Consider the following 17158-nt stretch of genomic DNA (forward strand, 5'->3'; position numbering starts at 1 on the left):
ATCCCTGTCCGGCAAATGTATATGGGGTTTTATATCACTGTGTGAATAAAAGTTTCTGCTTGCAACTACACCTTGCATGGTATTTCTTTTGTGGATACAGATTATATCACTCTTTAGGAACCTAGAGCCGTTTACTCAGAGTGGGTTACATTGTTACAATAGCAATTACACAGCTCAAACAGGTCAAACCGATGTATTGGTCAGGCTCTTGAATAGATATAGACAAGTAAACATATACGGTCTAAACACAACTCATGGACTAATTCTGTAATTCGGGAAAATATGTAAAATTCCAATAATATTCGATGGTTTTACTGTAATTGTGCTCCCTGATTGCAAGGTATATGTACTTAAGTAGTTTCCAGCATGTTTTGATCCTTGAAAATGTAGGATTAGCCACCATAGCCAAGATCCTAGGTGGTCTAGAACCTAAGCTACATGTAAAATAACAACTGTCGAAAGTGGCCACCACTGGTGCCATAGGATAAAATGGTGATGGCTTTTTGGCAAAAAATCTTCCTTAGGGCATGCTCTAACAGTGTGCCAAAGCTCATGTTTGTATCATCAAAGCACAATGCTTTCACATATCTGCTGGAGTAGTAGGCCTTTGTCCTTTGGAATCTTTAGAGTAGCCTAAAATTCTATTGAGGTTCTGAGCCTGTTAATCGCCAACTAGTAGTGAAATCATCACAGATCCATGGATTGTGGTTGGATTTTTATGATTTTTTCTGTGGAGTGAGTCGACTGTTTGTTCAAAAGAATGGCCTATTGACTGATGTCATAACTTGGGGGAATAGTTGATTTCCAAAGAAGTATAGAGGAAAATATTGGAAAAAAGTGAGAAAACGCCTATTTCTTTTGCATCAAATTGATGCAAAATCATCACCAATCATCAAAAAAAAGGCCTGAAATATTTCACTTTAAGTAATGAATCTAGGAAAGTTTCACTTTTTGAATGGACTTTCCATGATATTCTATTTATATAGCACTGTCAACTATTTTATCAATAATCAATACAGGGGCATTAAAACTCATCTCAAAACGTTGTGCCAATCAATCCAGCAGATGTTGATATATTCCACTGTGCTTGTTACAATGGGTTTTTCAGAGAGGCTTGTTGACCAGCTGAGCTGTCTAAGTCATCACTCAATTCTGTAAAATAAATAAATAAATAGACATCCACAGAGCTGTTGATTCTGTTGCTTGGAAGTGTTATACCCGCATTATAAATCCACCTCCATGAAAAATTGATGGCCTCCTGTTAGAGCTGGCATCAAATCAGCATGTCAGCCTTCAGTTCTTCTAATGAGCTTTTGAGCGCCCTTGAATTTGGCCATCGAAACACCACGGTGGGGTGGGGGGGACAGACACCTCACATGACCCTGACAATCTATTTCTGTTTGTGAGAGCGTTTAAATATTCATCAGTGATTGCCTTTGCCAAGGAGAGGAGGCCTGAGCAAACAGGGCCATTGGCGTTGCTCTGTAATGATCACACCCCTTATCGGTGCGATAATCTGCTGTGAAATAGAAAGCAGGGAGCTAGGGGAGCGCGAATAGCTTTTCAGATGACTTTCTCAATGCTGTTTGATCTGAATTGGGCCGCACACTTCCTCTGTGTGTTTTTTCTCTCTCTTTGTTCACTCAGGGGCACTTTACACGACAACACGAAACGGTGCAAATGCAGAAATATTCTCGCGGTTGCACCATATCATTTACATGAAAACAGCAAACGCAGGCATGAAACCGCAAGTTTTTGAGATCAACTCCCATGGAGGATTTTTTGGAAAACACAACGGTTTTGGTTTCTTGTAAACACCGAAACCATTTTCCCTGGTAACGCTGACGTCACGGCTCCACTTCACGTATGCGTAGTCTATAACATTTGCTGTCAAAATACCCACACGCGAGTTATAAAGTTAGAAGACAACATAACATGCAAGGTGTCTCCGCGGCACCATCACTGTGATCAGCGGAGAGTGTCGTGCAGGGCTCAAATATAACACTCGCCAATTTAGTCTAAGCGATTAGTAAGTTATTGAGACCACCCGACACTTTTTCTGGGGAAAGATTTGTGATCTGCCGGTTTTTCAAGCAAAATAAACGTGTGTAGCTTCTATATGCCAGGGACACGGCTCTCATACATTAAAAAAACACTATCCATAGTTCAGCGTGCAGCGGTTAAGTTACTGTTCAACAAAAGGAGCATCAAGGCTACGGCTTCACAGTAAAAGCATTTCACTGGCTAAACATTAACAGCATTTCACTGGACAAACGTGAGTCGACTTTTATTTTGAAGTATGCCTAACAGTAAAGTAGCCACTCACAACTCAGCATGTCTTCTGTTTTCACGAGTTCAATGCGGTGAAATAAGAGGACAGAAAGCTTGTAATTTACAATACTTGTAATCCCAAGGTTAGACCAACCGCTTTATGAACGTTAATGGCATTACTTTTCGGTTACAGTAAGGTTTTATGCATCAAATTGTACCGGGAGAGCTATCTACTAGGCTGTGTCACCGCTGACTATTGGCTTGGCATGGCTGCTACACTGCTACTACAGCGATTTCGTCCCGTTTCCTCTGAAAACATGTCTACGAGTGAAGATGTCAGAGAAATTGTGTCTGAACGGGGTTTTTTAAACCAAAAACGGGAAAACGGTCACGTTTTCACCGTGTAAAGTGCCCCTCAGATAATCTTGGGACGGATTAGATTGATTTGAAATGTACTCTACTACAAAGACAGAGCTTTTTACTTTTTCGATGTTTGAATCTCTCAGTCACATCCAAATGGAGAAGAGGGTTTTCAATATACCAACCGGAGCAATTAACATGTTAATAGTTATTTAGAAATTAGTTTTTCTTGGAGATGGCGTTGCAGTTAGTATAATTGGACTCATGAAGTATTTCTAAAATCCCATGACCTGACTAGGGCTGGCCCGAATTATTCGAATATTCGAATACTCGTTCGGAAAATTAGTATTCGGAGCTTCGTTTTATTTTATTTATTTATTTATTTTATTTTTTCCAACAATTTTTTTTGCAAGAAGCTAGTACTGCAATATAATGTCATCAAATAATTTTATATTTGGATATAAAAGTTAGTAATATTGTAGTAGTAGTAGTAGTAGTATTGCTCATTTAGGAGGATATTACATCACTAAGTGTCGTAGCGCATCCATTACTTCACCTCCGAGCACGTAAATCTTCAACAAAATATGCAGATACTGTCAAAATCGGTTCCAGGGAGTATATAGGGATTATTAACGTTTTTTTTTGTTTGTTTTTTTAATGTTGTTTTTGATGGTGTGTTTTTCTGGAACGAATATTCGCTCGGAAAAACCAACGAATATTCGAAGCCTGAAAAATGGCATTCGGGCCAGCCCTAGACCTGACATGTTGCATATTCAGTCATGTATTTAGTGTGCCTGGTGCCTTTCCAAATCATGTCCAATCAACTGAATTTACCACAGGTGGACTCCAATCAAGTTGTAGAAACATCTCAAGGATGATCTGTGGATACAGGACGCACCTTAGCTCAATATTGAGTGTCATGGCAAAGGTGGCCTGTGAATACTTATGTACATGTGATTTTTGTTTTGTTTTATTGTTTTAACACATTTGCAAAGATTTCAAACACACTTCTTTCACAGTGTCATTATGGGGTATTGTCTGTAGAATCTTGAGGGGGAAAAAAGTAATTTAATCCATTTTCAAATAAGGCTGTAACACAATAACATGTGGAAAATGTGAAGCGCTGTGAATACCTTCCGGATGCACTGTATTTCTTCCGACATGGTTGTTTAAGAAATAAGACGCTATTTGTATAAATAGTCGGGTTAAATTATTTGTTGCCAAATGAAACATTAATCACTGCAGTTTTAATCCAATGGAGGGCTCTTACCTATTTGCTTAGTTAAATCCAGGCGGTGTAGTTAATCATATCAAGCTGCTCTATGGGAGTCTAGAATCCAAAACTAACCCTGCGTTCCAATCCCCATACTTCCATACTATTTAGTATGCCGGGAAAAGATTGAAGGCTGTTACATACTCCGCGAGAAGAAAGAACAAAGTTCTCGCTGACAGAGCGGCGAGAAGTTCTTTCTGGTCTTGACATTTCATACTTCACGAGAACTCAAGTGCCAAACTCCTCACCGCGGCACACGTCACGCGGTGTTACCATGGTAACTGATTTTCCTTATTTCTTTCAAACTGGCACTTCGCTTTCCTCATTGACTTCAGACTGACCAATCACACCATAGTTCTCGGACAAGCTGCGAGAAGAAAGTTCAGCCCAGAGGTTTTCTCGAGAACAAGCTGCGAGAACAGCTAAACAAGAGCTCACAAGAGTCACTGAGAACTTTGAGTATGTGAGAAATACCCATATACCCCACTGATTTTCTTTTTCTCTCCTGTGGTCCTAAAACTCTTCTGTACTTTAGTATGTAGTGTAGTAAAAAGAAAAAGTATGTGATTTGGAACGCAGGGTAAGACCTGAAAAGTAGTTTAATAGGTCCTCTTTAAATGATTGCTGGCTTAAACCCAGGGGGAAAGTATTTGGAGAGAGCAAATAACTCTCTCTCCAGTTTTCCTAATTCACTGTTCACAATAATGGGACTGTTTTTTTGCAAAATAACACAATTACCGATTGTCCTCTGAGGGTAATGAAGTGTCAAACATTAAAATATTCCACAGAGGCGCCGAGCGTCTAGCAAGACGAGCCTGCAGTTGACCTTCTCTCCATGTAAATGAGATGAGCAGTGTAAGGCCACAGGCTTTGGTCCACACACACACACACACACACACACACCCACCGTCACGTTTTAACAAGGTTATGATGTACTATTGAAGTTGGAGCCACGGATGACATGCTGAGGGAAACTAAAAAGAAATGTCAACTTAGGTACATTTAATTTAAATTCCTATAAAATGCCCTGGGGCTTAATGGAATGTTTCTTGAAGTTATTGACATTTCTTGCAGTCAAACAACCACGCACAGGACACTGAAGATGAGTGACATGTTTTTATCAGGGATAGAGCAGGAAGCAGAACTGAGCTATCTCCTCACTTTGATGGCAAATGTGCACATTTCATGGATGGGAGGAAACTAAATTCGATCGGTAGTCTTGCAGGAACACTATTCTATTCACCTTTTTTTTGCTGATAATAAAGCTCTGTGTCAAGGAAGTATTGAGATTAATCTGCAGGTTATGCCTTTTGGGTGCTTCCCCCTGTGGGCCTTGGGGAAAACTAAAAAGGTCACAGCAGCATTGAAGTGGCTGTTTTGCATGCAGATGGAGGCATGAATGTATGCATGCGCTGGGAGTTTGACACAGAAAAAGCGCAAACTCGGCGCTGAGTTGACCCCTCGAGAGCTTGTATGACATAGTAATCATATTTTTCACTGGATCTTTTTTTTTATTCCCTTAAGCCTCATTTAGGTTTCTACAGCACTATGGTAGGGAAGAGAATTATAACATAGTATTGAGTCAGTTGTCTTGAGGAGGACAATGTTTGATTGATCTTTTAGTAGTTTTTCAAAAAAGATGGTGTTTCGGGTACTTTCAGTTTGTGTGCCTTCTTGCACACAATTTGGACAAAACCAGTAGTGTTTTGACTACGGCAGCTCTAGTTCCTGGGTGAGCGTATACCCATGACAAAGAAGAAGAAGAAGAAGAAGAAAAACTATAAAAACAGTAATTTTTGAACTGATGGTCTTGTTTGCTGTTACATGTCATTTATGATCATCAGAGGAAAAGGGAGACTGTTTCAGAAATAATTGAAAGTTCCTCACTTACATCTTTTTATTTACATAGGAAATCGGGCAGGCTGGTTAGAACTTGGCATCCTGCCTTCTTATGTGGGAGACATCAGACTACATAGGATCATTAATTGCGTTAGTCATGGCCTCCTTTCCAACTGTTTGTGTCCTTTTATTTTCTTGCTATATTCTTCAAATGTATCACAACACAAACACTGCTGTGTCACATCAATGGGAGAGTTCTTCAAAGTAGTGTATAGTTGATGGACTTGCATTTAAGCGTACTCTCTGTGTTTCTCAGTTATATTTTGAATTATTCGTTGAAGGATTATTTTCCATGATGTAGTTTGTTGCTGAACTATTGTCCTTTTTAATAAAAACACATTTATACAGGATTCAGGTTCTACACACTGATAGTGTTGTCATATCACTTAACGGTGTGCAATAACAGGAGCATGTCTTTAACATCAAACTAACATAAATCCCACAGCAAAGCGGTAAACTCTCCTCCCCTCTCATCCGGCTGTTTTGCTTATGATTTAGCTACTGTGAGCTGAGGCATGGCTTCAGACGGCCAGATTAAATTGCCAAGGATGTAATGTTCACCCACCTTTCTTCTCTTCCTCTCCAGGCATCCTGCTGCAGAGACCCCCTTTCATTCCTCTAATGACTCATAGTTGAAATGAATCCCTTTTCCATTCAAATGTTTGTGAAACAGTCCATTTCTTCCTGATCATACATTACCTGTATCAGCAAAAATACAGGTTACGTAGTACCAGATCAAAAACAGGAGTCATGTGGCCTAAAAGCATCTACAAAAGCCCATTAGAACACATTCCTCTGTGGAATGTAACACCCCCACACAAAACCAACAGCAACCCCCACCTCTTTGCAAGCTGTAGCAGCCATATACACCGTACACCTTACAAACCGATATCAAACCCTTGAAAGGGCATCTGCCACTACATTATCACAGCCTATCTTATGTTTTATGTCCAGGTTGTAGTTCTGTGCGATCAATGCCCACCTCATTAATCGTTGGTTGTTTGTCACAATCCTGCCTGGGCCTCAAGCCTTTGTGGTATTCTGTTCTCCAGGTAGGTGGGAAAGAAGTGCGGACACGTCAGGCATTACCTCTGAATTGAGTAACCTGGCACTCTGTCGACCGGCATCACGCAGGTCATGACTATCTTCATCGTTACCATCCACAGGAGCTGGAGAGAAGGTCAGCCATGCAGAGACAGGCACAGGATTCTGATTGGGAGCAGCAGGCACCTCTGTTGACTCACGAGAAGCATTATCTCAGGTAAAATATGGGTTGAGCATGTTAACCCTTGTGCCCCCTTCAAATTTTTATCCGAGGCAAAAATATCCACTGTCACAAAAAAGTGCTTTTAAATCATCATACATCAATATTTTTTTCTGCTTTTTTTCCATTAGTCTCTTAGACAACTTCAAACCGACTCAAAACTACCAAAAATTAACATTAACTTTAAATGCCAGTTTAATTATTAGAAGTATTTGTTATTTATTAAAAAAAGAACACAAAAAATTAATTATTTTCAATATAGTAAATAGTTGGGGGATGTGGCCTTAGTGGTAATTAGAGTATGGGGTATGTCAAAGATTAGCAACAAAATATATTTGATTCCATTAGTATTTTTTATGTAATGTCATATTTATACAAATGGACTCTAACTTTGATGTGCACGACTGTCCTGTGAGCCACGATGTACCACCTTCATATGACCCTCCACTTCGCAATCCATTCATCATTTCAAGCATAAATTATTAATTTATCTCTGTGTTTCAACGGTAATCAATGCGAGAAGATATAGGGGACAGACCAAGACACCATTTTAGCACTGATTTCCCTGTGCACGCATTTTCACCCCACTAGCAAAGCAGTGGGAAGAGGCAGTCTATCTCAGGTGAAGTGTCATTAAGACTGCTACCCATTTTTCATAATCCACTGGTGCTTCAGAGATCAATACTGTGTGTGTGGAGCAGTGTGGAGTAGATTTGTGTTTGTCTGTAAAGAGGGAACGGGGGCTGTTAGTGGCTCTCTAATGCAATTTAATGCAGGCTGACCACAGTAATGACCAGGAGAAATGGAAGTTAACTGTTCCTGAGAACCAGAGGGCTTTTCTATCAAGTATAAATTAGAGGAAAAGCTACTTGCTTTAGTCTAGCATTGTTATTGGTTTAAAATTATTTACAGCATTATACAGACTGGATACCCCTTCCTTTGGGGAAAGTGCATCAGTTTTGATAATGTAATACCTGTAGTATTTATAAACGGAGGTGTTTTCCTTTACATTCGACCAGCTCAACATGGGAAATTACATTTCTCTGCAAAACATCCATTTAGGCAGGAGTTTTTTTTCCTGATCTTATCCAAGGGGATTCCCTGTCCATGTAATTCACTGATAGAAACCTGCCCCTGATGTGATCCATAGGTCATTTTCTAAATTTGAATAATGTTTTTGGACTGAAAGAGAGCATCATTCTGTTGTTGATTTACTTCTATGTTTTGGGTCGTTGTCCGGTTACATCACCCATCCTCTGTTGAGCTTCAGTTAGCGGAATGATGGTCTTTCATTTTCCTGCGAAATGTCTTGATTAACTTGGAAATTAATGTTTCCATCAGTGACAGCAATCTGCCTTGAGGCAGCAAGGCAGCTCCAAACCATGATGCCCCCTCCACCATATTTCACAGTTGGGATGAGGTTTTGCTGTTGGTGTGCTGTGCCTTTTTTCTCGACACATAGCGTTCTTTGTTCCTTACAAACAACAGCGTTGCCACAACAGACTGAATAGCTTCTCTCGTATCCTTCCTGTGACTACAACTGAAACTGGCGCACAACCTCGATGTCATCGTTCTCAGCCACTCCCTCTGTTCGCTGATTGGACCAGTAGAAATCTGTTTGAGCAGGAACGCATGAATATATTGCTGACCCAGACTGACTACTGAAGGGGAAATTAAATTTGAGCGGAAGTAGGTAGGCGGGCGGAGCCCGGCTAGTGAATAATAGTTAAAGATATATATTTTTTTGGGGGGGGCGCCTTTAGCTCAGTTGGTAAGGCGTCCCCCTCCCGGGCCGGGCCCAGCTGCAGACCCGGGTTCGATTCCCACCCGCGGTCGTTCTCTGCATGTCACTCCCCTCTCTGCCCCATTTCACCTCTGTCTCTCTGCACTATCAATAAAGCATAAAAATGCCCAACAAATATCTTAAAAAAAAAATATATATAGGGGAGAACGGGGTAATCTGAGCCACTTTTTACATTTGCTCCCCTCTAAGGGAGCTAAAATGACTCATCACTCAAATTTACACATTTCCCATTAATTCAGGATGTTTCCTAGAAATGGGCATTAGCAGAATTTTTTCAAGACAAAGGGCAGTGAAAATATGATTGTTTTAAAAAAAGTCGTCATGTGGCTCACTTTACCCCAGCTGTGGGGTAAACTGATCCACTTACTTTTTCCACTCTGAAACTACCATAACAACACATATTGTAACATTAAGAATCCTGAAAGCTAGCCACACATTCCAGAACTAATGTCGGACTAGTAAAAGAATGATGCGGTTTGGTCAATTAAGCAAAGCAAATTTTCTAAATACTTGAAAGTAACTCTGAACAAAATCAAATACAACATATTATAATTCAAAAGGTTTTAATAAGATTCAAATGAAAGATAGAACCAGTTAGATTAGAACACAGTCTGGGGGTCAGAACACAGGACCCTTAGAGCCAGCTAGTGTCTGGGGGTCAAAGCATAGGAAAATCAGAACCAGCGAGAACAGCCTGGGACTCAGAACACAGGAGAAGACCCAACTGGATTATAACATCAGCCTGTCACTCTACAACTAAGCCTACTCTACATTCCAGCCCTGAAGGTTACAGGGAAAGATGAGAAGGTGCTCTTTCCGTGTGGTTGCCCCAGGTCGTCTTCCTTGGCATAATGGCTTTTCTACAATGTGTATGACATTAAAACAAAACATATGTTATGTAATATTACATAAACATATGTTTAAGACTAAACTTAACTTGTGCCTCATGGTGGGGGAAAGTGAGACAGTGGCTCACTTTCCCCCACAGCATTTGCCTCACTTTCCCCCACCACCACAATTTGAGAAAAAACTACCTCTCTTAGCATTTCAGGCTAATCTTCAGTTATCAGCATCACATGGTTTCATATGTTGGTAGTTCATCAACATGTATGATAGAATTGTTTCTACGTGAATACATTTGCTTTGGCACAACAGTTGATTAAGTTGACAGCAAGAACATTTACTTTTACATGCAAAATACCTATTTTGGTGAAAAGAACATGCTTACCACAGCACCATGAGGTCCTCTCTTTCAGGGCCATGGGGAAATGAGAGGGGCTTGAAAACATATATCTCACATGACCACAAATGTTTTCCGTTGCCTAGATACAGGGGGTGGCTCACATTACCCGATGCCTCAGATTTCCCCGTTCTCCCCTATATATTTATTTTTTGGCATTTTTATGCTTTATTGATAGTGAAGAGACAGAGTTGAAATGTGGCAGAGAGGGGAGTGACATGCAGAGGACGACCGCGGGCTGGAATCGAACCCGGGTCCGCTGCTGGCCGAAGCCCATGGAGGGGACGCCTTACCAACTGAGCTAAAGGCGCCCCCATAGTGAATAATAGTTCAAAGGAAAAATGAATCTAGCCAAAATGGTGAAGCAACATTTATTTGCACTGAATTGTAAAAAAACTGTAGTCTTATGATATTTTTGAAAAATACACTGAATTACTTAGGTGTACAGTGCTATTGCGCTATTGCAGACTAATATACTAAGGTTTTAATTACATAATTTTAATATAGTCGTATAGTTGTGATCCGGCTGAGGCAAGAAACTCCAGGGCTGAAAATGAGTCGCACTCCGGCCCTGCTGTTAAGACAATTTAAAAAAGATCTGATATCTGCTTTGCTGGCAAGAACTATACGTATATCTGTGGCCATCAGTAAGATGAAATACTGTCGAACCCACTTTATACAGGACAAAGAAGGAGCCTGAGTAATACGATCCTTTTGTCCCAGAGGCCCAAGGAAGAACAATATTCTGTCTCTCAACCGATTCATCATTTATACTTGTGCTGTCATTTTAATGATACATTTTCTAATTAAAGGGGAAGAAAAGAAAGAGGGTTATCTTTTTCTGAAAGAAATGTAGATCTTCCAGAGTTATTATACTTTTTATGATCTTGAAATGCAATACGGGAAAATGCAAGTCATACCAAACTACAGATACATAAAATTCTCTCATTTTGCGAACAGTGTCCATATATTTAATGGTTGGGGTTGGGGGGTTAGGAGAGAAGAGGATTGAAACTCACCGCTTTAGTAATAGAATGTGAAATAAAGCATTTGGATGAATTGGGTGAAATTACGTTTTGTAACATGTAACTTGTGTTGTAATCAGAGCAAGCTGGACTGGTATGATCAGGCTCCGAGGGCAGCTTGGTGACGCCAGATCCATTTAGGATACTGCGAGAAGGTAAGATATGTGTTAGGATTGAATTTGAGGGTGGACTTGATAATGTGTTGATATTCAATAATGGGAACTGTTGTGATGTGCTAATGTTGTGTTTAGTCTGTTTGGTTGTAGACTCTAGAGCCTATATCTATGTCACTGTTTTCCTGCCTATGAAATGAAATGAGCATATGTATTAACCTGTAAAGCAAACCTGACTTGCCAAATTGACACATACTTTTTATGATAGAGATTCTTAACTACAATAAGAGATATTTAATTAAGCCCTTGTGTCTGGGTGGCTTCTATCAATGAGGGAGCACCAGGGTGTTACATTAGCACAACAGTTACAGTAATTAATGTACCCTTATTGTAAAGTTTAACTACGGTTATTAAGTTACTGCAATGGAAAAGGCCTATTTCACAGCCTTAGAACGCACAGATGTAGCGTTCCTAAGCAATGACAGCTGTGACTTTCAACACTTTACAGGTCAATAATACTATTCATCCAACTACAAAATAAACCAATACACCACAAATAAAAGCTGTTTGACTGCCTTGGCAACTGTTCTCACGTGCACACCCACAGCTGCATGCAATTCTACAGTGAGGCTGCTCTAATAGAGGTGTGTTAAATAAACTTTTAAGTACAATCTGTGACTTTCAGTAGTCATCCTCAAGGGACCCTAGCACCCTACCCTATCCAAACAGACCTCTACTACTATCACTCAGCTGGTGTACATGAGCATACTTACAGTATCTCACAAAAGTGAGTACACCCCTCACATTTCTTCACATTTTTCTTTATATCTTTCCATGAGAAAACACTGAATAAATGACACTTTGATACAATGTAAAGTAGTCAGTGTACAGCTTGTATAACAGTGTAAATTTACTGTCCCCTCAAAATAACTCGACACACAGCCATTAATGTCTAAACTGCTGGCAACAAAAGTGAGTACACCCCTTAGAAAACATTTACAAATTGGGCCCAAAGTGTAAATATTTTGTGTGGCCACCATTATTTTCCAGCACTGCCTTAACCCTCTTGGGCATGTAGTTCACTAGAGCTTCACAGGTTGCAACTGGAACCCTCTTCCACCCATTTATGACAGCATCACAGAGCTGGTGGATATTAAAGACCTTGCGCTCCTCCACCTTCCGTTTGAGGATGCCCCAAAGATGCTCAATAGGGTTTAGGTCTGGAGACATGCTTGGCCAGGCCATAACCTTTACCCTCAGCTTTTTTAGCAAGCCACTGGTCGTCTTGGAGGAGTGTTTGGGGTTGTTATCATGTTGCAATACCACCCTGCGGCCCAGTTTACGAAGGTTGAGTGCACATGGTCAGTGTCGTACACAGAGGTTGGCTTTGGAAAATAGACGTATGAGTGCTGCCAGCATTGCTGAAGGGCTTGAAGTGGTGGGGGGGTCAACCTGTCAGTGCTCAGACCATACGCCGCACTCTGCATCATACTGGTCTGCATGGCTGTCATCCCAGAAGGAAGCCTATTCTAAGGATGATGCACAAGAAACCCCACAAAAAGTTTGCTGAAGACAAACAGACTACGGACATGGATTACTGCAACCATGTCCTGTTGTCTGATGAGACCAAAATACATTTATTTGGTTCAGATGGTGTTAAGAGTGTGGAGCGGCAACCAGGTGAGGAGTACAAAGACAAGTGTGTCTTGCCTAGAGTCAAGCATGGTGGTTGGAGTGTCATGGTCTGGGGCTGCATGAGTGCTGCCAGCACTGGGGATCTACAGTTCATTGAATTCTAACATGTACTGTGACATACTGAAGCAGAGCATGATCCCCTCCCTTCATAAACTGGGCCGCTGGGCAGTATTGCAACATGATAACGACCCCAAACACACCTCCAAGACGACCAGTGGCTTGCTAAAAAAGCTGAGGGTAAAGGTTATGGCCTGGCCAAGCATGTCTCCAGACCTAAACCCTATGGAGCATCTTTGGGGCATCCTAAAACGGGAGATGGAGGAGCGCAAGGACTCTAATATCCACCAGCTCCTTGATGTCGTCATGAATGGGTGGAAGAGGGTTCCAGTTGCAACCTGTGAAGCTCTAGTGAACTCCATGCCCAAGAGGGTTAAGGCAGTGCTAGAAAATAATGATGGCAAAACAAAATATTGACACTTTGGGCCCAATTTGGAAATTTTTTCTTAGGGGTGTACTCACTTTTGTTGCCAGCAGTTTAGACATTAATGGCTGTGTGTCGAGTTATTTTGACGGGACAGTAAATTTACACTGTTATACAAGCTGTACACTGACTACTTGACATTGTATCAAAGTGTCATTTATTCAGTGTTGTCGCATGGAAAGATATAATGAAATATTTGAAGAAATGTTAGGGGTGTACTCACTTTTGTGAGATACTGTATAGTAGTTGGAGTCAGTGATAATTCTCGTACAGATCAGGAGGAATAGGTCCACTTTTGGAGATATGTTTTTAATTAAATGTGTAATGAGGTAAATACATAATCAAGAACAAGAGGATTCCTCAACAACACTTCAACTGAATGTACAGTACACCTTTTGTGCAGAAAAAATGGGTTCAAAAGACATTGTAAGCTGATAAATTCAAGGCACATATATTCTGTTTGACCGGTAACACTTTACAATAAGGTACACACAATTGTAGTAGCTACTACATACCTACTACATAGATATGTGTTACCCACTACATAGGTTTTTTTTTTGTGCTACCTAACACATAGGTTTTTTTTGTGCTACCTAACACATAGGGTTTTTTTTGTGTTACCTACTACATAGGTTTTTTTTGTGCTACCTAACACATAGGGTTTTTTTTGTGTTGCCTACTACATAGGGTTTGTTTTGTGTTACCTACTACATAGGGTTTTTTTTGTGTTACCTACTACATAGCTTTTTTTTGTGCTACCTAACACATAGGTAGCACAAAAAAAACCCTATGTAGTAGGTAGCACAAAAAAAACTGTAGTAGGTAACACAAAAAAAACTCTATGTGTTAGGTAGCACAAAAAAAACCTATGTAGTAGGTAACACAAAGAAAAAAAAACCTGTTAGGTAGCACAAACAAAAACCCTATGTAGTAGGTAACACATATCTATGTAGTAGGTATGTAGTAGCTACTACAATTGTGTGTACCTTATTGTAAAGTGTTACCGTTTGACCATTTACTTGTTGCAGAACAAAGGAAAATAGTTGCTTCTTAATGGGTTAAACATATGGTAGATGGCATATGTGCTTTTTTGCTGCTCCCTCTGTGACGCACATAATTAAATGCAAGCACTGACCCCTTAACTTGATAATGGATTCATTTGAAAAGCAGTTAAAAGCACTGTAGCTTGCCACTTTCTGTGAAACTTTAAAAAGTGTGACCTTTACATTTCTTTTTGTAACAGAAAGATACCATTTGCATAAAAACTGTCATCTTCCCACAACAGGAATCTAATCATTTGCATCTCTATAGATTGATTGTAGTGGCGTATTACTGTGACGTCTTTAGTAAAAATAGAAAAAATGTGATGGACTGAATTGTTTCCAGAAAACTATGCCCTCCAGTGGTGAGCTTCATGTATAATTCTACAAGCTGGTTTTCCCACTCTTATGATGCACTTCAGCTACAGTGTGGATTCTGTATGGAAACAGTATACAATAACTCATATCACTATAAATGATAATCTAAATGAATACTGATTGTGCATGTCTATGTGCACTGAACTCAAACAGCACTACTCCAGAAACCAATAACTTATAAATGAAATAGTTATATAAAAGATATCGCCAGTTAGTTGTATAAATTACATTTCATGAGGACATAGGTGTTTCAAATAATTTTAAGACTGTACAATGTCCACTAAAGTGTGGGTAGTTTTCAGTAAAAATGCTCCTGATGTTCTCCAAAAATCCTCATGTGCGACAAAATTCTGCATCCTGTACATTGTTCTTGCAGTAGACTGTGCTGTTGTTCCCCAGGGTGCAGTCTCTGAAGCCCATGCCCCCATTTGGACTGTAAATAGGCTGAATGCGGAAATCTCCCATGAGCTCGTTGTTGAGAGAGACAATCTGGAAGCTGGTCTCAGTCATTTCCAGGATGGAATTGTCTTTCTTGGTGCCTGCCTCGCAATATTGGTCTTTTCTCCGGCCGTGGTTGTATTTCCACTTGACGGAGGGTTTTGAGTGGCTCTTCTTGTGCATGTGCCAGCAGAAGATGCTGAGGAGCAACACAAGCACTACGATCACAACCCCGCCAATCAGCCCGGCCAGCAAGAAAGGTGAACTTGGTTCCTGTTGCGTGGCCTGCTCGGGCCCCGGCGGTCTTTTGTTGCTGTCAGGGCTGAAAGATGCTGCCGTGGTCATGGCCTCAGTGCACACTGTATCGTCTTTGGGCCGGTAGTTATTAAAGGCATCCAAGGGAATGACACAAATCCGATAGATGGACCTTGGCTGAAGATTTGCCAGTCGGATCCCTCTGTGATCCCCACCCACTATCCTCTCCCTGACCGTTTCCCCTGTCAGACTGGGGCCCATGCGAGCCCAAGTTACCTTGTAGGCAGTGACGGGAAAGGCGGCCAACCAGCTGACGTGGATAGCTGAGCCGTTCAGTATGGAGAACGTGACCTGCAAAGTCTCCTTTGGTGAGTCCCGAGGTGGCTTAGTCCTCAACCCAAACTCTCTGGTTGTATAGATGGGATAGATGGTGGGTAATGTGGGGAAGGGAACATGTGGAGTGACCAAAGGGGAGCCTGTAGAGGATGGTATCAGTGCATTGTTGGCTGGTGAGGAGGACAGCGGCGTGCTCTGTGGACACTGGACCAGCTCAGCACTCAGCTCTCTGATGACCATGCCCCGAAACTGTTCGGGTTTATGGCACATGAGGCCGCGCACATTAAGGGAGGCCGGCAGAGATCTAAGCCACGACACCACCCATTTGATGCTGCAGTCACATAGCCAAATGTTGTTTCGAACGGTAAGCTGTCTTAGACTGACCAGGTCGTCAAAGACCCCCTGTGTCAACGACTGGAGCTGGTTATTGGAAATATCTAGCTTCTCTAGCTTGTGCAACCCCGCAAACGCTGCAACGGGGATCCGGTTCATCTGATTTTCCTGAAAGTTTAACTTGATGAGCACCTCCACCGGGAGGAACGGGGGAGGGTACGTGAGCGAGTTGCGGGCCAGGGACAGCTCCCTCAAGGTGACTAGGTCCTGGAAGGTCCCTGGAGCAATCCCTTCATCAGTCAACAGGTTCCCGTCCATCAGGAGGCGCTGCAAGCGAGTGACATTCCTAAAGGCTTCCTCTGCGATGACTGCAATCCGGTTCTCATCCAATCGCAACTCTTTTAAGTCATCTGGAAGACCAATGGGTACGCTGCTCAGGTGGTTTTTGGTGAGGAAGAGCATCATCAGGCTCACAGCCCCGCGGAAGGCCCCTTCCTCCACCCCTACAGTAGAGATGGAGTTATCATCCAAATGCAGCTCCTCCAGCCAAAGCAGCTGAGCCAGAGCCGCTCTGGAGATGGTCTGAATGTTGTTTTCTTGCAGATGGAGCACCCTTACATTTTTGGGAAGATTGATGGGGAACTCATCTAGCTGGTTGCCATAGAGATAAACGGTTTCCACAGAAGACACATGGTGGAGCTCCAAGGGAAAGCCAGCATTATTGATTTGGTTGTTGTGGAGATAGAGAGTTTTATAACCCTCACCAATTCCCAGAGGCACTGAGGTCAGGCTCCGCTCGTTGCAGTAAACAAAGGTGCGATCGCAGCGGCATTCCTCAGGACAGTTGGACGCCCTGGAGAACTGGAGGTGAAGGCCTAACAGTATAGGTATCCACGGCCTTATAAAGTCCTTACTCCATAAACGACACTGTATCTCCATTTCAAGCGGATCAG

The 17158-nt window shown here is 41.5% G+C and overlaps 1 protein-coding gene across 1 annotated transcript; it reads right to left on the reverse strand.

Annotated features, from left to right (window-relative positions):
* Positions 1 to 15162: 15162 nt before the first annotated feature.
* Positions 15163 to 17144, reverse strand: LOC307262203 (leucine-rich repeat transmembrane protein FLRT2; the record flags this gene model as incomplete). The annotated part of the gene is made up of 1 exon (XM_080042990.1): positions 15163 to 17144. The coding sequence occupies one exon, from the start codon at positions 17142 to 17144 to the stop codon at positions 15177 to 15179; it is 1968 nt and encodes a 655-aa protein (XP_079899116.1). The 3' UTR covers positions 15163 to 15176.
* Between the last annotated feature and the right edge of the window lie 14 nt (positions 17145 to 17158).

Source organism: Ammodytes marinus (genome assembly GCF_949987685.1).
Source record: "Ammodytes marinus genome assembly, chromosome: 15".
NCBI classification, from domain to species: Eukaryota; Metazoa; Chordata; class Actinopteri; order Uranoscopiformes; family Ammodytidae; genus Ammodytes; species Ammodytes marinus.